The 25,895-nt window shown below is 48.7% G+C and overlaps 1 protein-coding gene across 1 annotated transcript; it reads left to right on the forward strand.

The window, feature by feature from the left end:
• Window positions 1–17,895: 17,895 nt before the first annotated feature.
• LOC116957324 (ly6/PLAUR domain-containing protein 6-like) lies at window positions 17,896–23,959 on the forward strand. Its single transcript, XM_032979405.2, has 3 exons — window positions 17,896–18,095; window positions 19,721–19,849; window positions 21,787–23,959. The coding sequence occupies exons 1-3, from the start codon at window positions 18,041–18,043 to the stop codon at window positions 22,002–22,004; spliced, it is 402 nt and encodes a 133-aa protein (XP_032835296.1). The 5' UTR covers window positions 17,896–18,040; the 3' UTR covers window positions 22,005–23,959.
• The last annotated feature ends 1,936 nt before the right edge of the window (window positions 23,960–25,895 follow it).

Genomic DNA, 25,895 nt, shown 5'->3' on the forward strand with positions numbered 1-25,895 from the left:
TCTTTCCCCCCCCTCCCGTACCTCTGACGAGCTACGAGCGGTACTTAATGCTGTGGAAGAAGTTCAATGAACGCTCAACAGCGTTTGTGTCCCGGTTCAGTGATTGTGCTTTTGCTATTGCCACCTTTTTGATTGCAAACAAAGCCAAAGATCCCCCGTATAGCCTTAAAAAGGCTGTTGGGGCAATTGCTGTTCGCAAGCACCTATGATGGGTAGTAACGGCACACGAGGGGTTGGGTGGCCAGCCCCACGTCCGGCCGCCTTTGTCTCCCCATTGGCGATGTTTTACGCACCACACCAGTTACTCATTTGAGGCTGAGTCGACCTAGGGGAGGCCCTGGATCGTTTAATATAATCGTCACTGGTGTTGGCCGTGAGCGGGAATCAAACTCGGGGACATCAAGTTCGTAGCGCACCGTAGCGCTGACAGCTTCACAACCGCTCCCCACCTTTATGACCACAAACATACATACACAGCGAGCGAGAGACATTTCACAAACTGGGGTTGGGCAGCTATTACGTAAAATAAATGTTGAGTGAGTCAGTGGCCTGTTTCCGTGCACTGTGAGTGAGTGCGTGTGAGTTACGTGGTGTTTGCACACGGGGTCCCTGCATGAATGTTATATGGGTCTCTGTATGTTATGAGCCTATGGGTCTCTGTATGTGATGAGTCTATGGGGCCTCTGTATGGTGGGTCTATGGGTCTCTGTATGTGGTAAGTCTATGGGTCCTTGTGTGATGAGTTCATTGGTCTCCGCGTGGTGAGTCTATGGGTCTCCGTATATGATGAGTCGATGGGTCCCTGTGTGATGAGTCTATGGGTCTCTGTGTGGTGAGTTGCGGGTTTCTGCGTGATGAGTTTATGGGTTTCTGCGTGTGTGGAAGCGGTAGTGTAGTTAGCAGGCTGTCCTATTAACCCGGCGCCCCGAGTTAGATTCCCGCTCAGGGCCACCAACTACAAACCTCGTCGACTTGTACCGTCAGGGCAGGTGCGACCTCTTTGGGATATCCACGACCAGGCTCCACCATCTGCATCGCCTGTCTCTCGCTGCCTCTCGTAGCACGGGTCAGTGTAGTTGGCAAGGCCGGCGGTGTTCATGTTATTGTCCATCCACCTCCTTCCGTGGTCGACCTCTGCCCCGCGGCTACCTTCTCCATTGTCGATCAGGACGGTTTCCTCTAGGTCCAGAGGTCATCATAACGTATGCAAGATATGTCGATTTCTACTTCACGAATGAGGTGGAAGAGTGGGACCCCCCCCCACCCCCTCTACCCTGATCTCTCTCAGGACGGACATGTTTGATACTTTGGCTGCCGATGGGATGACGTAGAACCCTCCTCCAGTGCCACATCTCAAATGCGCCAATCCTCTTTCGCTCGCTCAATCTCGGTGTCAATGACTCGCATCCATATGCGGGCGACGGGGAATGCCAGAGCTCTTTGACGAGCCTCTCCTTCGTGTTCGTGGTAATGCCCTTGCCTCTCCATATCCTGTTGGGATTTGACGTGGCTGATTCTGCCGAGATCTGGCCGGCCTTTCTGACCTCGTGGCTATGCTCCCCCGTGTTCAGCAGCCGTCGTCTTTTGGAGATAGAGGCAGAGCCTGGCCTTCTTCACCAGCTCCTTTGACATTTACCACCAAAGGGGCTTCGTCATTTCAGCGAGGTTATTTGCCCATCGGGTGGCATCCTATTCAGCGGCATTTCTTGAGTTGTCGATTCCTCTGCCTCCGATCTTCACTGCCTGCTCCAATGGAGTCCCGGGCCCGCCTCTCACATAATGTCCTCGCTGCACAAATTGAACAGGCGAGGAGACAACGCACAGCCCTGTCTTACTCCTTTTCCAATTTCTAATCCTTGTGTAATGATCGAAAGTAAGAGACACTCACCCCAAGCCAATGTGCCGCCAAACTGTAATTGAAACAGCAGACCAAGGCCTCCCTATTGGCGGAAAGAGGTGTCCACGATGATTGGTCGTGGAGGCGAGGGTTTGAACAGACTGGAGGAAAGGATTCTAAACGAAAAAAATGCAGGAAACAGAAGCGGAACCCCGGGGGCGATGGTTGGGAACCATTGGAGAGATTGGCACTGCGGTAAAAAGCAGTGAGAAGAAATTTCGATAAAGGGGGGCTCGAGACAGATGAAAGGGGAGAGCACGAGGAGAGGGGACGTTCAAGGGAAGGGACGAGCTTCCAGGTTAAGAATGAAGCCAGAGCCTCGTGTTGTTGCTGTGTTTACAATAAAGAGGCTCCCAGTAGACAGTCATCAGCGTAATTTTCACTTGTGTCTTCCCCGTACTCTGTTCTAACCGTTGCTCTTTTGGTCGGCAAAAAGATTACGTGATTAGGCATTTGCAAGGCGTGTTGGGAGTCCCGTTTTTTTCATTGTGATCCACATCGGTTCACATGTCCACACGATCAACAACTTTGCTGTAGCCAATGAAGCAGAGGTACAGCTGTCGATGGCATTCGTTTGATCTTACAATTATCTGTCTGATGTTCGCAAAATGGTTCCTCTACTTACCCCAACACTTGCTTGAACTACATCTGGTAGCTTCTCCACACACACAGCTCTCCCTTCTACATTGAATGATCTTCAGCAAAAACCTTGGCTGGTACGGGATATGAGAGCTATGTAGGCGACCCCCGTACCTACAACCAAATAGGTTCCTGGATAGACGATCGCAAGTCGAGGCCATTCGTAAGTCGAACCTCTTGTTTCCCTTAGGAATGCAACATTATACATTGGGGTTCCGTTCCTGGAAACCCATTATGTACCATAAATATACCAGAATTTACCACGAAAATGAATTAAAATAACCCTATTGAACATTTATTGTAACGTAATGTAACCTTTACCGAAACTTATTAAGTAAAAACAAAAACTTACATTTGAAAATTCTTAAGTACTTTTCTGCGTGGGCCTGGACTGGCTGAGGCTTCTTAAAATGCAAGCCAATCGACTCGGCGTCGGTAGCAGTTGTTAGGTGGTCATAGATATTAGTTTTGTTCGTTACTGTGGGGGTCTTACTTCGAATACACTACACTACCATAGACTACACTACTATAGAATACACTTATACAGGCTACATAACTCAAGACTGCACCACTATACACTACACTAATCTAATATACACTGCACCAATATACACTACACTATGCACTACTATCAATATACAAAACTGTAGGGGTCTTACTGATTGTAAAAAAGGTCGTAAAAGCAGGGGGGGGTGGGTCGCAAGTCGAGACGTCGTAAGTAGGGGGTTGTTAGTGCATTATCTGAGGTATGTATGTATCGGTGTATATATACGAAATGAATGAGTCCAGTCTCTGGGCCACTCGCCACTCGACCAAACCTGTTGGCACTCAAAACTGTTAGCAACTTGATAGCCCCATCTCCTGATGCGTTGATGAGCTCATTGGGTATACAATCTCCACGGGGAGCATTTGTTGTTAGCGAGCTCCTTCAGGGCTTTGCGTGCTTCGCACTCATTTTGACTCTTCTGCAACGATGTTTTTGTTAATGCTTCAATCTTAGCTCATGCAGTGCCTCTGTGTGTTCTCTCCCATCTGGTTATAATTACTTGCAAAACGTCGTACTCAGATTGCAAATGTTGTGGATTTACTCTCCAACACACAACCGGTGTTGTGTACTAATATATTACACTATACACTACACACTACACTGTACACTACACTATACACGACACTATAATTGTCAATGGGATCGTGGGTTTGCTTTGAAACGCACAACTGTACCAGAAACGAATTGATATGCACTGTTTATACTTCAATTCCCTTGCTAATTGGCTGTGTCGGGTGGTGGCGGGTTTAACGGCACAACATTTGTATTTCCGCAATCTAACCCCAACAAAAAACCTCTATTATCGATAATATTGGTCACGAAAGCCCTACTGCTTGTTAAATTGCCACTGTTCATGCTCCTGACACTCTCCGTGCCAAATTGTTAGGTGCGTTGAGACACACAAGAGGCTCGACTTTCGGTGGTACAGACTCCAGCACCCGCGCGTTCATTTTGGCTCTCCCGTTGTTGCGTCATCACAGGCAGCTATACTTCTCAGAGCTCTTCGTTCTACCCCAGTCGTTATATGGATGACGCTTTCTAGCCTCGGTGGGGGGGGGGAGGGGGGTGTGTGGGGGGCACTGTCCAGCCCCAAATAAGTTATCCTCACATTTCCGATCGGAAATATTGTGGGTTTTTTTTTTCTTGGCAACTACAACAGAAGCGATTTGCCGTTTGACTTCGTCTGTGTGAACCATTCTTGGGTCCGAAATCCCCCTGCCCTCCCCCTGCCCCCCCCCCTGAGACCAGCTCGTCGTGGGTGACCCTTACCGGGAGTGTGGAACTCCCGACTTTATTGCTCTGCAGTTCATCGGCGTAAGCAAAGCCCCTCCAACGCGGAAAGGTGACGGTTCAGGGTGGTGGTGGCCAGCTGCACCGGTGACGAATATCTGAACCTTTAAGTACCCAGGGTGCCTCCTCCAACTAGGCCGATTCAGCCTCGAATGAGTAACCTGGTGCAGTGGTGGCGGTGTGCGGTAGTAAAGATCGCCACTGGCGTTGCGAGAGACAAAGGCGGCCGTGCCGGCGTGGTGCTGGCCACGCGACCCCTTCAAGTGCCTGGGTCCCACAAGGGGACCTTGCGTGCGACTTCGAGCCACGGCGAAGGGAGAGGGGGGACGGCACTGAGGTGCTGGTGAATGGCGAGGCGATTGTTTCCCTGCACCGTTTACTAAAACCAGAGCCACACAAAATGTGTGTACACACGGCGGATGACCTTGCCGTGGCAACGCGAGCAGCCACTATCAACGACAATTAATCCACTCTGAAGCAAGACCTTACAAACTATAAACATGTTTTTTTAAATTAATTTTACCAGGTGTTACGGCCCCGCTGAGCAACGTGGTTGCTCTTTATCAGAAGCAGCGTTCTGGCTTTCACAACATGTTGACAGATCAACGAAGTGGCTGATATCATCATCATCATCATCATGTGGAAATTTATAGCAGCCAAATACTCGAAACGCGTGGTGATGTTGATTCAAAATGTGGAGGGAAAAAAAAGACCTGGAGGACCCGGAGAGAAATCCACGCGACCACGGGGAGAGAGACTCAAAATATACAGCAGGGATCACGGTCGGGATCCAAGCCACGACCTCCTGCATACCAGGCCAGGGTAGTTACCATCTCCATAGCCACGGTGGCGTGCTGAAAAAAAACCCGTGGGGAATATTTCTAGAATTGGAGGCTCAAGCCAAATGCCCACAAGACAACAACAGCAGTCACCGCATTTCGTTGTTGAGGACGACCGGCGCGCCGAAACACACTTCTGAAAGTGACCTTCTGCGGCAAAAAAATAAATAAACCAAACACTGAGCGGCACCACCCCAGCACTTCGACCCATCTCGGGCAGCGAAGCCGGGGGCCGGGCGCTAAACTCTTCCACGACCACATTCTTGGGTCTTTTGGTAAAGTCACGTAGATCGGTTCAAAGAAAATAATAAAAAAATAACAAAAAAACTACGACGTTTCGATGGCAACACAAGCGGTCGTTTTCTTGAAGACTTTGAACCCATATTTACCAAAATTTCCCAATAATATGAATTCCTGCAGTCACAAAAGATTCAAGTCTTCCAAAAACACCTGAAGAACACGGTTTTCCCCCAAGAGCAAGGGGTCGAACCTGGTCCAGGAGTTAGTCACCACTCGACTTGTTGATGTACCAACTGTGTACTCTGTAGCCGAGTACCTGTGTACCTGCATGGACCAGGAGTTAGACACCAATCGACTTGTTGATGTATCATCTGTGTACTTTGTAGCCGAGTACCTGTGTACCTGCATGGACCAGGAGTTAGACACCAATCGACTTGTTGATGTATCAACTGTGTACTCTGTAGCCGTGTACCTATGTACCTGCATGGACCAGGAGTTAGTCACCAATCGACTTATTGATGTACCAACTGTGCACTCGTTTTAAGTATTTGGCTGCTGGTATAAATTTGATGATTAAATCAGCCACTTTCGCGAAGCTATCATTTGTGATGGCCAGGTCGCATCTAAAAAAAAAAACAGCTACACAGCTGCTCAGTGGGGCCTTACACCTGGTAAAATAAACATGGTTTAGTATTTGGCTGCTATAAATGTCCACGTGATGAGCCTCTTTGTTGATCTGCCATCATTTGTGATGGCCAAGTCGCATCTGAAAAAAAAAACAGCTACAAAGCTCTGTGGGCTCCTATCTGGTAGATGCAGAGACAACGACTACAATTTCACATTCAGGTGGTCAAGCCAGACGACTGTGTCAGGAGTAGCAGTGGAATGCATTGCTGTGATGTCTCTATTAACCTACGGGTCTCTGTTAAGGCTATGTGTCTCTATGAGTCTCTGAGGCTGGGTCTACAAAAAATTCTGGGTCTGAGACACCGTGGATCTCTGCGTGTCTCTGTGGATGCCTATGATTTTCTATGCGTCTCTATTGCTCCCCGCGTCTCTTTTGGCTATCTGAGTCTCTGTGAGTCTCTGTTGGTCTCTGAGTCTCTGAGAATCTCTGTGGGTGCCTACGAGTCTCTGAGTTTCTGTGGGTCTACGGATCTCTATGGGTATTAACGAGTATCTGAGCCTGGGTCTACAGGGGTCCCTGGATCTGAGACTAAACGGATCTCTGTGAGTCTCTGTGGGTCTCTGTGGATGCCTACGAGTCTCTGCGGGCTCCTATGGGTCTCTGAGTCTCTCTGCATCTCTGTGAGTTCTGGATCTTTATGGGTATCTATGAGTCGCATGTTCTTGTCACCTAGCAACGACTACCAATTTCCAAATTTAGGTGGTCAAGCCACTGATAACCGCATCAGCAGGAGCAGTAGCAGAAATAGTTGTATCATCATCATCAGCAGCATCATCTCTGTGACGTCTCCTTCTTCGTATTTGTGGATCGGGGAATTGCGTCGTTATACATTGCGCGGCCTGTTCTGGATGACCACAGTAGCACGCTACTACTGGAGAGAGTTTAACATTTTATATTCGTGCCTCATCTGGAATCCGCATCAGCTGCTGCTGCCATGATTTTGTGCACTGGATGCGGTTTAAGGGGTGCAAAATGAGCAGCTTCTTGGCAAGTCAAACCCAAGGGATGTTCTAAGGTTGGGTATTTCCCAACATCGAGACGGTGTTTGTTTGTGAGCTCCCTTTCGAAAATCCATTCAAGATCGCCAAGCATCATTGGAGGGGGGCGGGAGGGGGGTTGAACTCGCACGCCGTTGAAAGGTTAAGTGCCTGGGTCGAAAAGGGGTCCTTGCGTGTGACTTTACGCCTTGACGAGAGAGTGGACGTCATTGAGGTGCTGTGAATGGCAAAGCGATTGTTTAACTGCATTGCTATCCAAACCATTGCCACGCCAATTTGTGTACACATGGCGGATAACCTTGCCCTGGCAAGGCAAGCAGCCACTTTAAATCACACTCACCACTCATCCACTCACACACACACCCTCAGCCACTCACCACACACCCCGCACCCACTCATCACTCACGGTTCACACTCACCAATCACACTCACCACTTATCCACTCACACCCTCACCCACTCACCACACACCCACTCATACTCACGGCTCACACTCACCAATCACACTCACCACTCACACTCACCACTCATTCACTCACACACTCACCCTTACTCACTCACCACTCATTCACTCACACACTCACCCTCACCCACTCACCACACATACACTCCATCACTCACGGCTCACACTCACCACCCCCCCTCACCACTCACACTCACCACTCATTCACTCACACACTCACCCTTACCTACTCACCACACATCCACTCAATTGATCACGGCTCACACTCACCATTCACCCTCACCACTCACCACTCATTCACTCACACACTCACCCTCACCCACTCACCACACATACACTCCATCACTCACGGCTCACACTCACCACCCCCCCTCACCACTCACACTCACCACTCATTCACTCACACACTCACCCTTACCCACTCACCACACATCCACTCAATTGATCACGGCTCACACTCACCACTCACCCTCACCACTCACCACTCATTCACTCACACCCTCACCCACTCACCACACATACACTCCATCACTCACGGCTCACACTCACCACTCACCCTCACCACTCACACTCACCCACTCTTTGTCACCACTCACCCTAACCGCTCAACATTCACACTCACCACTCACACTTACCAATCACCACTCACCACTCACACTTACCAATCGCCACTCACCCACACCCACTCACTGTCACCACTCACCCACTCACCATTCACACTCACCACTAACACTCGCCACTCACTCACCACTCACCCACTCGTCAATCACCCACTCACTTTCACCACTCACCCACTCACTCTCCACTTCCCCACTCACTCTCAATACTTACTCACCACTTAAAAACCACCTTCACTACTCAAACTCATCACTCACTCACCACTTACCGACTCACTCTCACCACTCATCACTCACCACTCACACTCACCAATCACCTTCACCACTGAAACTCACCACTCACCAATCAGCACTCACGACTCACACTCACCAATCACCTTCACCACTGAAACTCACCACTCACCCACTCAAACTCACCTCTCACCAATACCAATAGCCGCTATTCGACACTCAGTGATGGTGACGTCACCACGGCGCATGTGCCAGGCCAGGTGCAATGTGAAGCCAGGTGAAGTGTCGAAGGTTCGATGACAGGAGGTCTCGGTACAAACCTCAGCAGGTGCCATGTGCTGTCTGACTGAGATGACCAGTAGATGCACCGCCAGCTGAACCCCCCCCCCCCCTCCTACTGTGCCAGGCTAGGTACAGAAGTTCTCGGGACAGAGCTAGCAGGTGGCATGGGCTGGCTGACTGAGATGACCGGTAGATGCACCAGCTGAACCCCTTACTGTGCCAGGCTAGGTGCAAGAGGTCTCGGGGCAGACCCAGCTGGTGCCATGGGCTGGTTGACTGAGATGACAGGTAGATGCACCAAGTTTTACCCCCAACTGTGCCAACTCACCCACTCCTCACCCACTCACCATTGCGGCACAGAATTGCGATGCAACTATAGACTAAAGTTGAGCTCATGTCGAATCGTGTGAGCTAGAGAGCGCTTCTGACCTATCCAGGGCTGCATGGAAGTTACGAGCGAGCATGTCTCAATGGGTCTCTGAGCTAAGAGAAGATTTGAGAATGGCGTAAATATGTTTCACATTTGGCAAAAACAGCCAAAATTCACTTGGGTGAAGTTAGTGCGTGAGTGGATGAGTGGTGAGTGTGAGTGGTGAGTGTGAGTGGTGAGTGTGAGCCGTGAGTGATGGAGTGGGTGTGGGGAGAGTGGATGAGGGGGTGAGTGGATGAGTGGTGAGTGTGAGTGGTGAGTTTGAGCCGTGAGGGATGGAGTGGGTGTGTGGTGAGTGGGTGAAGTTAGTGCGTGAGTGGATGAGTGGTTAGTGTGAGTGGTGAGTGTGATTGGTGAGTTTGAGCCGTAAGTAATGAGTGGGTGTGTGGAGAGTGAATGAGGGTGTGAGTGGATGAGTGGTCAGTGTGATTGGTGAGTGGTGAGTGTGAGCCGTGAGTGATGGAGTGGGTGTGTGGTGAGTGGGTGAGAGTGAGTGTGTGAGTGAAGGAATGGTGAGTGGTGAGTGTAATTGGTGAGTGTGAGCGGGTGTGTAGTGAGTGAGTGAGGGTGTGAGTGGTGAGTGTGATTGGTGAGTGTGAACCGTGAGTGATGAGTGGGTGTGGGGTGTGTGGTGAATGGGTGAGGGTGAGTATGAGTGGTGAATGTATGGGTCTTTGTATGGTGTCTGTGGGTCTCTGCATCATGAGATTATGGTGTGGTGTGTCTGGATCTCTGTGTGATGAGTATATGTGTCTCTGCGTAGTGTGTCTATGTGTATCTGTGTGATGAGTCTATGGGCCTCTGTGTGGTGAGTCTATGAGTCTCTGCATTATGAGTTTATAGGTCTCTACGTGATGATTATATGGGTCTTCATGTGGTGAGTCTGTGTGTCTCCGTGTGGTGAGTCCTTTGGTCTCTGAATTATTAGATTGTGGGTCTTTGTGTGGTGAGGCTATGGTTATCTGTGTGATGAGTCGATGGGTTTTCACGTGGTGAGTCTGTGGGTCTCTGTGTGGTGAGTCCTTTGGTCTCTGCATTATCAGACTATGGGTCTCTATGTGGTGTGTATATGTGTCTTTGTGTGATGTGTCTATGGGTCTCTATGTGGTGAGTCTATGGGTCTCTGCATGAGTCTATGGGTCTCTGTGTAGTGAGCATATGGGTCTCTATGTGGTGAGTCTATGGCTCTCTGTTTGCTGTGTCTATGGGTCTCTATGTGGTGAGTCTATGGGTCTTCTGCATGATGAGTCTATGGGTCTCTGTGTAGTGAGCATATGTGTCTCTATGTTTTGTGTTTATGTGTCTTTGTGTGATGTATCTATGGGTCTCTATGTGGTGAGTCTATGGGTCTCTGCATGATGAGCCTATGGGTCTTCATGTGGTGAGTCTGTGGGTCTCTGTGTGGTGAGTCTATTGGTCTCTGCATTATCAGACTATAGGTCTCGGTGTGGTCAGTCTCTGGCTCTCTGCAACATAAATCTATGGGTATTTTGTGGTGAGTCAATGGGCATATACATACATCCTGAGGAAGTTGCGAAAGTTTAACATACACACAGCCGTTTTAGATGAGTTCATTTCTCGTCCTTTCAGAGTTATGCAACACCCATCGATGTTTACGCCAACTCACTTATTGGGACAGACCTTAATATCAGCCAGGGTCTGTGTGATGAGTGTATGGGCCTCTGTGTTATGAGTATATGGATCTCTGTGTGATGAGTCTGTGGCTCTCTGTGTAATGCGTCTATGGATATCTGTGTGATGAGTCTACGGGTCTCTGTGTGATGAGTCTCCGGGTCTCTGTGTGATGAGTCTACGGGTCTCTGTGTGATGAGTCTATAGGCTTCTGTGTGGTGAGCCGATTGGTCTATGTATGATGAGTCTATGGGTGTTCATTTGATGAGTCTATAGGTCTCTGTGTGGTGAGTTTATGGGTCTCTGTGTGCTAGTCTACGGGTCTCTGCGTGATGAGTCTATAGGTCTCTCTGTGGTGAGTCTATGGCGCTCTGTGTGATGAGTCTACGGGTCTCTGTGATGAGTCTATGGGTGTTCATTTGATGAGTCTATAGGTCTCTGTGTGGTGAGTTTATGGGTCTCTGTGTGCTAGTCTACAGGTCTCTGTGTGGTGAGTCTACAGGTCTCTGTGTGATGAGTCTATAGGTCTCTGTGTGTTGAGTCTACGGGTCTCTGTGTGGTGAGTCTACAGGTCTCTGTGTGATAGGTCTTTGGGTCTCTCTGTGGTGAGTCTATGGCGCTATGTGTGATGAGTCTACGGGTCTCTGTGTGTTGAGTCTACGGGTCTCTGTGTGGTGAGTCTACAGGTCTCTGTGTGATGAGTCTATGGGTCTCTCTGTGGTGAGTCTATGGCGCTCTGTGTGATGAGTCTATAGGTCTCTGTGTGTTGAGTCTATGGGTCTCTCTGTGTGATGAGTCTATGGGTCTCTGTGTGATGAGTCTATAGGTATCTGTGTGTTGAGTCTATGGGTCTCTGCGTGATGGGTATATAGGTCTCTGTGTGTTGAGTCTACGTGTCTCTGTGTGGTGAGTCTACAGGTTTCTGTGTGATGGGTCTCTGGGTCTCTCTGTGGTGAGTCTATGGCGCTCTGTGTGATGAGTCTATGGGTCTCTGTGTGATGAGTCTACGGGTCTCTCTGTGGTGAGTCTATGGCGCTCTGTGTGATGAGTCTATGGGTCTCTGTGTGATGAGTCTTCGGGTCTCTATGTTTGTGCGTAACTTCCTTGCCACCATAAGTAGCCCACCGCGCGAATCGGAGGTGCAGGTGGAAGGACAACAAAACTAAGCACGACAGAATACGTTTCTAAAATAAACAGCTTCAGAGGGAATTTGACATGAATAGGAGGCCCGTGCAGGGGAATCGAAACTGCGTTGACAAAGAAAAAATATAAACGTCCCCCGTATCGCCTTAACAGACTGTTGGGGCACCTAAGAGGGAGGAGGTGGTCAGCACTACGACTTTTTCTCTCCCCCAGTGGCGATGTGTACACATCGCACCCGGTACTCATTTGAGACTTCATCAACCTCGAGGAGGGCCAGGAGCAGGAATCGAACTTGGTTCATAGCGCAGAGCATCGCGATAATCGCTAAGCTATCTATACGCGCACGCACTTCCTGTTGTGACGTCACACTTCCCCTGACTTCTCATCAGAGCCACGTCACTCCCATTAGCCACGTGACGGCGATAAGAAAAACGCCATTTCTTGAAAGTCAGCCGTGGTCTATCCACTGCTCGATTGTCGATGGTATTCATCACAGAGTCTCAGGACTCGCAGTATGCAGGGTTCGATCCCGGACCCTGACGATTCCTGCTGTACATTTGGATTATGCTCCCGGTAAATATGTTAACTAGCTCGTCTGGTATGCAGGAGGTTGTGGACTTGATCCCGGACCCTGACGCATTCTGTATATTTGGAGTCCGTGTCTCTCTCTTTGTGGACATGTTAACTACCTCGCCTGGTATGCAGGAGGTCGTGGGTTCGATCCCAACCCTGACGATTCCTGCTGTATATTTGGAGTCTGTGTCTCTCTCTCTGCGGAGATCTTATGGGTTTCTATATGGTGAATCTATGGCTCTGTGAGTGTGCAGCGGTAGAGCAATAGATAGCGCTACGCTGCGCTACGAACCAGGCTTCCGGAGTAAAATTCCGGCCCACGGCCAACACATGGGACAATTATCAAAACCGGTACTGGGCTTCCCCTAGGTCGACTCACCATCAAATGAGGACCTGGAGCAATGCATAAACATCGTTACTGGGAAGACAAAGGCAGCCGGGTGTGCTGTTGGCAACCCACCCCCTCGCATGCCGTTCTGGCTTTCATAGGTGCTCGATAACATCACTTGCCCCTAGAGTCTCTCAAGGCTATACGGGGGATCTTTGCACTTGTCTTTTTGTTTGTATACGTACAGTTGTGTATATACAGGTGTGTGTATGTACAGGCAAATGTGAGCATATGCAGGTGTGTGTACATCCAGGTGCTTGTGTGTATGTACATGTGTGTGTACAGGTGTGCTTGTGTGTGTTTGTATGTATGTACACGTGTGTACACGCATGTGTCAGTGGATATGCAGGTGTGTGTACGTGCAGGTGTGAGTGTGTGTTTATTAAGGTGTGTGTGCATGCAGGTGTGAGTGTATTCGTACAGGTGTGTGTGCATGTAGGTGTGAATGTACATGTACAGGTGTGTGTGTATGAGTGTATATATACAGGTGTGTGTGCATGCAGGTGTGAGTGTTTATATACAGTTGTGTGTGCATGTAGCTGTGAGTGTTTATGTACAGGTGTGTGTGCATGCAGGTGTCAGTATATGTACAGGTGTGTGTGTGCATGTAGGTGTGAGTGTTTATATACAGGTGTGTGTGCATGCAGATGTGACTGTGTATATGTACAGGTGTGTGTGCATGCAGGTGTGAGTGTTTATGTACAGGTGTGTGTGTGCATGCAGGTGTGAGTGTATATATACAGGTGTGTGTGCATGCAGGTGTGAGTGTATATATACAGGTATATGTGCATACAGGTGTGAGTGTTTATATACAGGTGTGTGTGAGTGTATACAGTATGTACAGGTGTGTGTGTGTGTGTGTTTGCACGCTGTGGTGTGCAGTGCCGTGGGGGGAGGGCCAACTTAAATTGGCCATTCCCCTCAAGGTGTCTGTAAGCACCACACTGGCCAAATGGGGGCTCTGGACGCGTGCGAGGGGCTGATAGCCCCTCCACCTTCAATTAATTACCACTAAAACTACGAGTTACATTTTTTTTTATTAAGCTTGTGCTGAAGGCCCAGGGGGAACAGGCGTCTATGACGTCTCCTGGCCAAACCCTAATTTGGCGGAGCCAGGAGACTTAATACTTACCCTCGGGGCTCATCCAGAAACACCAAAAAGCCACAACGTGTGCCCACGTGGAATGTTCGAAAGCTCACTACGGAGGAGAAGCTACCACTCCTCTGTCGGGAATTGGACCGGTACCGCCTGTATCTCTGTGGTATTCAGGAGGTCCAGTGGATCGGCTCTGGCTCCTGCAACTATGAGGGGTGGAGAGTCATCTGCTCGGGGCAGCAGAATGCCAACAACAGGATGTGGCTCTTCTTCTGAACAAAATAATGAAGGGGGCGTGGGAGCGTGGCGGTGAGCTGTGGGAAACTGTAAGCCCCAGGATACTTTGGGCTCGCCTTTCCATCAACCAGACGCGAGGAGTGGTGGTCGTGGTTACTTATGCCCCCACCGAAGCCAAACATCGGTGAAGGGATGCAGGCAAAGCCGATTAATCAGATGCCTTCTATGACCTCCTGTCACAGGTGCCTGCTAAAGTGGCCCGAGTTGGCATTGAAGTTACCCTGTTGGGTGACTTCAATGCCCGAGTTGGTCATGATGCTGGTACCTGGTCTGGAGTGATTGGAAGGCATGGGTCAGATCAGCTCAATAACAATGGTAGAAGGCTGCTTGATTTTTTTGTGCAGCCTATAGGCTTTAAATTACCAACACGCTGTTCCAGCATCGGCGCATCCACACAACATCATGGATGCATTTCGGGTCCAAGCAAGAACATCTGCTGGACTACATAGTGACGGAATAGCGAATGCGGGCCCGTTTCCTTGACATCAGAACCTACCGTGGAGCTGATCGACCCACTGACCATCGACTTGTCATCTGTAAGATGCGCCTGCCCTTCTTCCACTCCGGTGGTGGGTGTACACCCAGGACTCCATTCAAACCCATCGTGGCATGGTCTCAGCTAGCTGATGAAAGTTGCAAGCGAGAATTTCATCATCGCTTGCAGCTGGGGTTTGCATCGTCCCCGACTCCTCCTGATTTCGAGAGGAAATGGGCAAGGTTTAGGATTGTGGCTCATGCAGTTGCAATGTCTGATTCGGGTAGACGGTCCAGACCTCTCCAGAGACCCTGGCTGACAGAGGTGGTGTTCAGGCTGGCTGAGAAAAGAAACAGGCCCACTCTCATCGGCTACAGCGTCCCACGTCAGAGAATGAGGAGGCTTACGACAGCCTTCGCTCGGAGGTTCGGAGAGCCGTGAGGCGCTGCAAATATGGGTGGTGTTCTTGGGTTCCTGAGGAGATGGAGTCTGCCTCAATGGCCCGCGATCACAAATCGCTCTTTAATTCCATCAAAAAAGTAACCTGTAGTACTACACCAATTACCATCATTAGGGGAAAGAACGGTGATCCAATCTCTGACCCCCAGGAACAGGTTCGCAGATTTTCTGAGCATTACTGTGAGGTCCTGGGGAGTGGAAATCCCTCAGCCTGAAAAACAACGTGGCACAAAGTGGGGACGACCCTGCCAAGGCTGCGGTGCCTCAAATATTGGAAGAAGAAGTCACCCCTTGTGAGTGACTGGCTGAGGTGCCATCTGTTGATGAAGTACTGAAGGTGATCCGGAGTCTGAGACCAAGCCAAATGCTGAGGGAGGGTGGCGTTTGTGCACAGACTGCCCTACATGACATCATAACAACAGTCTGAACCACTGGATGGGTTCTGCAGGATTGGAAGGATGCCCTGGTGTTTCCCCTCTTTGAGAAGGGGGACCACACATACTGTAACAACTACAGGCACATCTCACTCCCAAGTGTGCCGGGAAAGGTCCTGGCAATGATCATTCAACATCGTCTTTCTAGGCACACTGAGGAGAGGCTTGTGGAGCCCCAATGCAATTTCAGAAAAGGGCAGTCCTGCACAGATGCCATATTTTATGTCCGTCTGCTTAAGCAGAGGTGTATGGAATTCCAATAAGACCTACATTTCCGCTTTATTGACCTGGTCAAGACCTATGATTCCATCTGTAGGCCTGGGCTCTGGGTTGTTCTTCTTGCTTTCGGAGTCCCTGACACTCTGTTTACGATCATTAAGGACCTTCATGATGGTGAGCAGGCCCGGGTAAAACTACGTGGCCGGGAGTCTGAGCCATTCCCTCTACACCTTGGGGTGCGACAGGGATGTCCTCTGGCTCCCACATTATTTAACATCTATTTCAACCACGTAATTGTGAAGCCTTCAATATCTGTAGCGGAGGAATTTCCATCAGGTACAGATACAATGGGAGGCTGATCGATGCCCGGGTGCGGTCAAGGGATGGCTCCCTATTGCTCAACCAGGTTATGTATGCCGATGATCTGGTAATTGCTGCTCGCTCAGAGGAGGAGTTGGAGGCGCTGCTGCTGAACTTGACGCTTGCCATTAAGAGGTGGGGCCTTACCGTCAGCCCCACCAAAACGAAGCACCTGCCTGGGTATTTTGTACCATTGGACACTCCATCCACACAACTCCCAATTGGTGATCGGGCAGTTGTGGAGAGTGGAGAGTTTCCCCATACCTGAGCAGTGTGCTCATGACTGGCTCCAGTTTAACAGCAGAGGTCTCACTCCGAATCAGTCGAGCGACATTATCTTTTCATCAGTTAAGTAACGCTGTGTGGAAGCTCACTGGTCTCTCACACCACACGAAACTTCAGGTCTTCTCGGCCACAGTCATTCACTCCCTTTTCTATGCTTGCGAAACGTGGAACCCCCTAATGGATCATCTTCGCTGGTTAGAAACATTTAGGCTAGCCTGCCGACGATCCATCCTGGGTTTAACCAGGCTGGATTGTGTGAGGAGCTCACAAATCCTTGAAAGATCTGGACAAAGTCCCATCGGTGAGCTCCTCCGGTAGGCAAGCCTGCGTTGACTGGGTCATGTAGCCCGCATGCCCAGTCACCGCATGCATAAACAGCTTTTATTCGGCCGGATCGAGGGGGCTAAACGGGCGCGGCATGGGCTAGAGAAGAGATGGAGTGACGTGATACAGAAGGATGTGGAGCTGAGTGGACTTGCTGATGACTGGTAACAGCGGTGTCAAGATCGGCCTCTGTGGAGGAGGCTCATGAATGATGCTACTGGGCAGTTGGAGGCAGTCGCCCTCCAACAACAACAGACGGGGGTGTAGTGACGCTCACAACAACGAGCGGAGCGCCGGGTGGCTAAAGCACAGAAAGTTGGCACAGTAGGGGGCACAGGTGGTGCATCTACCAATCATCTCAGTCATTTGTCCCATGGTATCTGGGTCTGTCCCGTGACCTCCTGCCAGCGGGCGTTTGCACTTCACGTGGCCTCAACGTGCACCTAGCCTGGCACAAGCATCGTGGTGACGTCACCGCCACTTAGTGGTGAATGGCGGTTATTGTTGTTGTTGTGTGCATGCAGGTGTGCGTGGGTGTGCTTGTATGTATGTATACGTGTGTGAACATGCACGTGTGAGTGTATATGCAGGTGTGTGTACATGCAGGTGTGTATATGTATGTTTGTGTGTTTCGCGTGTATATGCAGGTGTGTATTTACAGGTGTGTGCAAATGCAGGTGTGTGTTTACATGCAGTTGTGTGGGTATATTTATAGGTTTGTGTATATGTACAGGTATGTTTGCATGCATGTGTGAGTGTATATGTACAGGTGTGTGTGCATGCAGGTGTTCGTGGGTGTATATGATTGCAGTGGGGAGAGACAAAGGCGGCCGTGAGCGCGTGGCGCTGGCCATCCACCGCACCCACCCCACCCACCACACCGACCACACCCCACTTTGTGTGCCAGCCACATTTGCTGCTGTTGAGCAAAGAGCTCCGATAAATAAATATATATTTACAAACCACCCCCAACTGCGTATAGCAGATATACAAATATGATTGTAGGAGTGTCTTCCCCAATCCCGTTAATCTCTGGGGCTTATAAAGTATCCCAGTTCCCCACGCAGTTGCAGTCAACCCTCCAGGGATATATATATATCTCTCTCTCCCTCCCCGACACTTTAACTCTGTCTCTCTCAACTCGCCGACTTTCCATCCCAAAAGCGCCACAACGCCAGGCTCCACGACTCTAACCATGACTTCCCACCTGCCGGGTCTGCTCCTCGTGGCGTTGCTGTTCGTGAGCGAAGGTGAGACAACTTCTGCGTGGCGAGTTGTTTGTTGTTGCAACGACACCAAAGCAACGCCGATACTGCGATATATAGAGATGTTAACTACCTCGCCTGGTATACAGGAGGTCCTGGGTTTGATCCCGGACCCTGACCATGCTTGCTGTTGTATATTTGGATTCTGCGTGTCTCTCTCCCCGTGGAGATGTTAACTACCTCGCCAAGTGTACAGGAGGATAATGCGTTCGATCCCTGACCCTGACGATGCCTGCTGCTTTACATGACCGGACTCGTCATTATATCAGCATCAGAAAGTACCCAATAAATGTTAGTTTCAACTATATAGTAAATCCGTTGCATATAACTTACATCGACGTTAGCGCAGTATCTCCAACATCGACAGAGTTATTTAACGTTTTAATTTTCGAGGTTTTGTACACCTTGTGTTTTGGACTTGTTTGGTGCTGCGTATGCATGTTCGCATTCCCTTTTTAAATTAAGTTTAGAACTTCTCTTTTCGTTAAAGACTGTAAGTTCAAGCGTTGAAACATTCATCAATTGTGTTTGTCTCGAATCGTTCGCGGTTTCTCGCTCCGTTTTTGTTTTTAAACATTTTATCTTCTTAACTAACTCTTTACTTCACTCACTATTTTAGTTTTTAATTGTACCAGGGGTAAGGGGCCACTGAGGCTACGTGTGTAGCTACGTGTGTAGCTCAGTGTGTGTCGTTAATACCTCTAACAACAACAACAACAACCGCTTGTGCCAGGCTACGTGCACTTTGAGTCCACGTGAAGTGTCGGTAGGAGGTCACGGGGCAGACCCAGGTGCCACAGTTCGACTGACTGAGACTCTGCAGGTGACATGGGTTGACCAACTGAGATGATTGTGCAGATGCACCACCTGTGCCCCCCAACTGCGCCAACTCGCTGCGTTTTATCCGCCCGGTGCTCCGCTCATCGTAGTGAGAGTCGCTCCACCAGCCCTCCGTTGTTGTTGGATGGGCGACTGCCTCCAGCTGCCAAAGTAGGAGCGTCCTTCACGAGCCTCCTATATAAACCCTGCACACACCCCGTACAAAGACAAACATCCCCCGTTTAGCCTGAACAGACTGTTGAGGCAAGCGCTATTAGCGAGTAGCAGCGCCGACGAAGGCCGGCAAGGAAACACGAGGTGGTTGGTGGCCAGCACCACGCCCGGCCACCTTTGTCTCCCCAATGGCGATGTTTCCTTCACACCACAACTCCACCAGGAACCCAATTGAGGACGAGTCGACCTCGTGGGAGGAGGCCCCAGGGTACCGCTTCAGATGATCGCCACCTGTGGTGTTGGTGGCCGTGAGTGGGAATCAAACTCGGGGGGCCCGGTTCGTAGTGCAGCAGCAGCGTGATGATGATGATGGTGGTGGTGCTGATGGCGATGATGGTGATCGTCTGCCGTGATGATGATGATGGTGTTCGTCTGCCGTGATGATGATGGCGTTCGTCTGTCGTGATGATGATGATGATGGTGGTCGTCTATCGTGATGATAATAGTCTGCCGTGATGATGATGATGATGATCGTCTGCCGTGATGATGCTGATTGCCTGCTGTGATGACAATGATGATCGGTGTTGTTCTTGTGTCTTGATTCTGTGGATATACAGTGCACAGCCTCAAATGCTACAGTTGCCCACCGACCATCAACAAAACGGAGTGCAACGAGGGCGGCCTCATCACGTGTCCCGATGAACTGAGCAACACCTGCGCGACAATCCTCGTCTACAAAGGCTCCAGTAAGCGCGTCGCTTATTCTCGCAAAGTGCGGGTTGGGGGCGAACCCCTGGCGTTCAGCAGGGACTACCAGACGAGCGTCTGCCCTCACTGTGTTTTGAGTCTATGGGGTCTCTGTGTGGTGATGAGTCTATTGGGTCTCTGTGTGGTGATGAGTCTATGGGGTCTCTGTGTGTTGAGTTTATGGAGTCTCTGTGTGGTGAGTCTATGGGGTCTCTGTGTGGTGATGAGTCTATGGGTCTCTGTGTGGTGAGTCTATGGGTCTCTGTGTGTTGAGTTTATGGAGTCTCAGTGTTATGAGTCTATGGGGTCTCTGTGTGGTGAGTCTATGGGTCTCTGTGTGGTGATGAGTCTATAGGGTCTCTGTGTGGTGATGAGTCTATGGGGTCTCTGTGCGTTGAGTTTATGAAGTCTCTGTGTGGCGAGTCTATGGGTCTCCGTGTGTGATGAGTCTATGGGGTCTCTGTGTGTTGAGTTTATGGAGTCTCAGTGTTGCGAGTCTATGGGGTCTCTGTGCGGTGAAGAGTCTATGGGTATTTGTGTGTTGATTATATGGGTCTCTGTGAGTAATGAGTCTATGGATCTATGTGCACGATGAGTCTATGGGGTCTCTGTGTGGGGAGTCTATGGGTCTCTGTGTATGATGCGTATATGGGTCTTTCTGTGTGTGATGAGTCTATGGGTTTCTGCGTGTGATAAGTCAATGGGTCCATGTGTGTGATGCTTCTATGGGTCTATGTGTGTGTGATGATTCTAGGTGTCTCTGTGTTTTATGAGTCTATGGGTCTCTGTGTGTGATGAGTCTATGGGGTCTATGAGTGGGGAATCAATGGGTCTCTGTGTGGTGAGTCTGTGGGTTCTCTGCGTGGTGAGACTATTGGTCTATGTGTATGATGCTTATATGGGTCTCTGTGTGTGATGAGTCTATTGGTTTATTTACGTGATGAGTAAATGGGTTTCTGCATCCCAATCGGAGACTCTTCCCCAATGTGTTGATATTTCTCTGGGGTCATCCGATTTTTCTCCTTTCAAATTTTTGAATTGACGTCACGGCGTTCGGAGCATTCTGCTGCTGCTTTATATTTTAACGCGATGATAATGGTGACGATATCAGCCACCGTTTGTGGTAGCGTATTTTTGACTGGCTGTCGAACAAAGGTGGCCACTGCATCATCGCACGGCGCTTTCGGATGCGCTGCTTCTGCGGCCGTCTGGAACGCTCTTCCTTCCAATATTAGGAAACCACGGGGAGCTTTGCACTTTGAAATCATTATCTCGGTTGACATCCTCATTTCTTAAAATTGATTGTTGTGCTTTAGTTTGTTTTCCTTCCCCACGCACCTGAAATTAGGATGGTGGGCTATGTATGGTGCAAAAGAAGTTAAACATACACACACATACATACAAAGAGTCCCACAATCACCCATAACACACTTATAGACACGCACAGCTTAGCACGGTTGGCTGCATACTGCACGAAATAAGTTCAACAAACACGTAAAGAGTCAAATTTAGATTTAAAGCTTTCGTGACTGCAGGGATTCATATTCTTGGTTCTTTCGGTAAAGTCACGTAGAAGGGAAACAATACAATAATACAAATATAAAACAATAAAATTCTCACGACGTTTCGACTGCAACACAAAGCAGCAATCATCATCAGGTGTGGAAAAACGCAGCAAGAAAATTTGAAAAAAAAACGTCGTGAGAATCGTATTGTTTTATATTATTATCATTTTATTGTTTCCCTTCTACGTGGTGACTTTACCGAAAGAACCAAGACTACGTACAGGTCACTTCTGAAAAAGGGCTACATGACAGCTCAGCGGGGACTTTCACGTGGTAAAATAACAATTACAAATATATATTTTTTACGTATTTTTAATAATTTTTGTTTTTGTTACTTACAATGAGACCCGCGTGCTTTCTCTTCCACCCAGCCTACGCCGTCACCAAGCAATGTATGCCCAAGGTCTATTGCGACACCCTCAAAGCATTCGACGCAACCTACAGCGGAGCCACGCTGAGCACCACGTGCTGCCAGGGCGACGGCTGCAACGTCAACGCCGCCCCTCCTCGACCGCCGGGCGCAGCTCACGTGACTCTGGCCCTGCTGGGCGTGGCCACCAGCGTCGTGGTCAGCAGGGCTCTGGTGTAGGTCGTGACGTCACAGCCGCACTCCACCCCCCCCCCCCCCCCCCACGTGCCTGGGTTGATCCAATCACTTTTAAACTTCAATTCGGTTGTCTCACGACGCTTCCACCAGTGGAGCTGTGCAACGCTGAAATCGTCTTGATTGTTGTGTTACGCTGCTAAAAAAATGCAACGTACGTATGTCCATAACATAGAGACAAGTAGACTCGTTACACAGAGAGCCATAGGCTCACCACATAGAGACCCATAGACTCATCACACAGAGACCCATGGACTCGTCACGCAGATACCCAAGTGAGGAATGATATTCCATCATTTATAGAGAAACAGGCAGTGGATCCCGTAAGGCAGAAGATAATGGAAAGATCTTTAACCTGGAGTTGGAACAGGTCACGGAGGGTGTTCAGAGAGTTTGGAGATGATTGGGGGGGGGTGAAAGGAAGTAATCTACTATTGGGTGGGGTGGTGTTTGGGGTAGCAGTTTTGCGTGAACCTGACCAATGGCATGTTCAAGGTACCGCTCGATTTATCGAATGGGATGCGTTTCTCTAACATCTAAAAACAGACTCACGTGCGTGAAACTAAATTTGTAATTCGCAATGGCTTTACGCGTTTGGTTTAATATAAAAAATTCGGGGGTGTGTATCGGACAGTTATTCCAACTCAGTTAACACGTAGGCTTCCGCGACCAATATTATTCATAATAAAGGTTTTTTGGGTTAGATCGCGTTTATTTATAAATGTGGCGTAACCCTCCACCACCCGACACGGCCAATCAGCAAAAAAAAAGTGTCACGTTGACAAAAGACAAATAATTCCAACTCGAAAAGAAAATTGCAATACACCTTTGTCACATTTGAGGGTGCAAAAAAAGTGTAATGACATTATTGAAGAACGTGAATATTAAACGGAATAAATAAAAATACACTTGAAAGAACTATAAAAACAAATTGCTGCATGATGGAATGACTGGAGAGGGTGATGTGGAGACGTTACAGTTGCACTGTATAGGGACACCATAATACTGTCGCGGATCGGAATCTGTATTTAGACAGGAGGCGGAGGAAATCTGATGACATACGAAGCTCTTTGTCACAGATGTCCAATGACGTAGCCTTCCGGGTGGCTTTCTCGTTCGATGGGCGAGTGCCGAAGGAAATTCGATTACGCAGAAATTCGATTTGGTTGATTGCGCCACAGTGGCTAGGGAGCTGATAACTTCCTCGCCTGGTCTACAGGAGGTCGCGAGTTCGATCCCCACCCTGATGATGCCTGCTGCTGTATTTGGAGTTTGCGTGTCTCTATCTCTCCGTGGTCCTCCGATGTTTCATCTTCACATTTAGAATCAAAGTCACCACGCATTCAGGGTTATTTGCCTGCTGCTAGACATTTCCACGTGATGATGATGTTGATGACATCTTGCCACGTGGTTTGAGCTGTCATTGTTTGTGATGGCCAAGGTCGCTTCTGAAAGAGAGCTACACCAGCTCAGTCGTGGGGCCTTACACCTGGTTACAATAAATAAATGGTTTAGTTTTACTCGAAAAACATCCGATTTAGTTAAATTGAATTGTTTTGGCTTTTTTTCTTTCTTGCAAGCATCAACTTTTTTCAGGGTTTTTCAGTGAAATAGAAGGGAATATGAAATTAATCCTAGACAAGAATTCAAGTCCCGGGCGAAGACGGGTAGTAAAGCTTGTATTAAATGAATGGTTTATTTTTACACGAAAAACAAAAAAAGCGTCTGTCATTTGTAAATCGCGTTCAAGCGAAACTTCGCATAAACCGAAACGTTGAATCGAGGGAAATCGCCTGTACCTGATTACAATGCTTATTCCTATCGTTCTATGATCTCCCACACAACACACAATTGTTAAACAAAATGCATGCAGTGTGTTTCTTGGAAGATGGCCGACTTTTAATTGTTTTTACTTTTTAAAATTAAATTAATCTTGCTCAGGTTGGCAACATTGTCATTTCACAGTGGTGTGTGACGAAAATTCCCCAACGACGCCCCTTGTAAACCAGTGGTGGAAATCAGTCAGAATCAGATTATTTATTAAGGTTGAAGGAGGAAATTTGATGAGCTACAAATGTGTTTTTCACAGATGTCCAGTCGGGGCACCGGGGTCAGATCCTTACAACAACAACAACAATACACACAATACACACGCGATATGAGTGCAAAGTATAGGAAAGGTAAACAAATCACTTACAATAATTCGAATAAAACTACTGAGTCGATTGGTCGGACGAAGAGGCGTTACGAGTGCCGCCATCCGTTCTGGATGATGACACTATGAAAAAAAAAATCCTGGGTAGTAAGTGTTATTTCGTAATGGCTTATGTCTATAAAGTATAGAAAATGGCTATTATTTCCCACAAACTTTGCTTTTGTGACCAGGAAAGTGATATTTTGAAATTTACCTATTTTCAATGAGAAAACAGGCGAATTTGTGTATTTAATTCACGTAAAATCAAACAAAAACAACATATGAATCAAAATCAAAATGTACTTATAGTAAAGTAATGCACAAATGACTACAAAAGATTTATAAGTGAGTAGTTTTTCAAAATTTACGATTATACTGTAAATCACTTTCACGAATCTGCCCTGAAATGTAGTTTCGCATCATGTCCTCGTTATCCTGTCCTTTGTATCGGCGTTCAAAGTCCAGTATATCCTGGTGGAAGCGCTCGCCTTACTCCTCCAAGTACACTTTCATGTTCTCCTTGAATTTATCAAGATGAGCATCAAGGATATGGACTTTGAAGGACATCCTTCAGCCCATTGTGCTGCAGTTCTTCACCAAAGTGAAGAACCAGCTTCACGTAGTTTTCGACCTTGTGGTTTCCCAGGAAGCCACGAACCACTGCGTCAAAGCTGTTCCAAGCCACTTTCTCCTTGCGAGTGAACTTGGGGAATTCATTGCACTCCAGGATCTTCTTTTTCTGTGGTCCGACAAAGACATCAGCTTTTACCTTTGCCTCAGACAGCTTAGGGAAGAAGTCTTTAAGGTAGCAGCAGGAAGAGAGGTGTAAGAGCAGGTGCTCGTGGATTTGATCCCGGACCCTTCCACCTGCTGCATATTTGGAGTCTGCGTCTCTCTCCCCGTGGAGATGTTAACTACCTCGCCCGGTATGCAGGAGGTCGTGGGTTCAATCAATCCCGACCCTGACGATTCCTGCTGTATATTTGGAGTATGTGTCTCTCTCTCCGTGGAGATATTATGGGTCTCTGTGTGGTGTCTATGGGTCTGTGTGTGTGTGTGGCGGTTGAGCAATAGTTAGCACTAAACTGTGCTACAAACCAGGCTTCCTGGATTGGATTCCCTCTCACGGCCAACACATGCGAGAATTATCTAAACCGGTACTGTGTCTTCTCTAGGTCGACTCAGCCTCAAATGAGGACCTGGAGCGATGTATAAACATTGCTACTGGGGAGACAAAGGCAGCCGGGTGTGGTTTTGGCAACCCACCCTCTCGCATGCCGTTCTAGCCTTCATAGGCGCTCGATAACATCACTTGCCCCTAGAGTCGGTCAAGGCTATATGGGGATCTTTGTAATTGCCTTTATGTTTGTATATGTGCAGGTGTGTGTGTATGTACAGGTGTGTGTGTACGTGCAGGTCTGAGTGTATATGTAGGGAGTTAAACATAGTCGCAGACGTAGACTTGGAGGCAACACATTTATTCAACTCTAACACACGGAGTAATTTTCCCCTTAAGAGAATAACAACCTATGGTGGTGACCACCAGGCTAACTACACTAATTACAACGTAACTGCTACTACGGACCAGGACCACAGCTTGAGTCCAGGTCCACGTGTTGGAAGCTCGTTGAACGGAGAATATAGACGAAGGTTTCTTCCAGGATGAACAATAACCCTGGTCC

The sequence above is a fragment of the Petromyzon marinus genome, chromosome 72, assembly GCF_048934315.1.
Source record: "Petromyzon marinus isolate PM22_M1 ecotype Great Lakes invasive population chromosome 72, UKy_Petmar_22M1.pri1.0, whole genome shotgun sequence".
Classification (NCBI taxonomy): domain Eukaryota; kingdom Metazoa; phylum Chordata; class Hyperoartia; order Petromyzontiformes; family Petromyzontidae; genus Petromyzon; species Petromyzon marinus.

Bases quoted from the DNA above. Each gene is read 5' to 3' on its own strand.
- LOC116957324 (XM_032979405.2), top strand. From the start codon at position 18,041: ATGACTTCCCACCTGCCGGGTCTGCTCCTCGTGGCGTTGCTGTTCGTG. The intron at 18,096-19,720 runs GTGAGACAACTT...GTGGATATACAG, and splicing joins GTTGCTGTTCGTGAGCGAAG to TGCACAGCCTCAAATGCTAC. The intron at 19,850-21,786 runs GTAAGCGCGTCG...TCTTCCACCCAG, and splicing joins CCTCGTCTACAAAGGCTCCA to CCTACGCCGTCACCAAGCAA.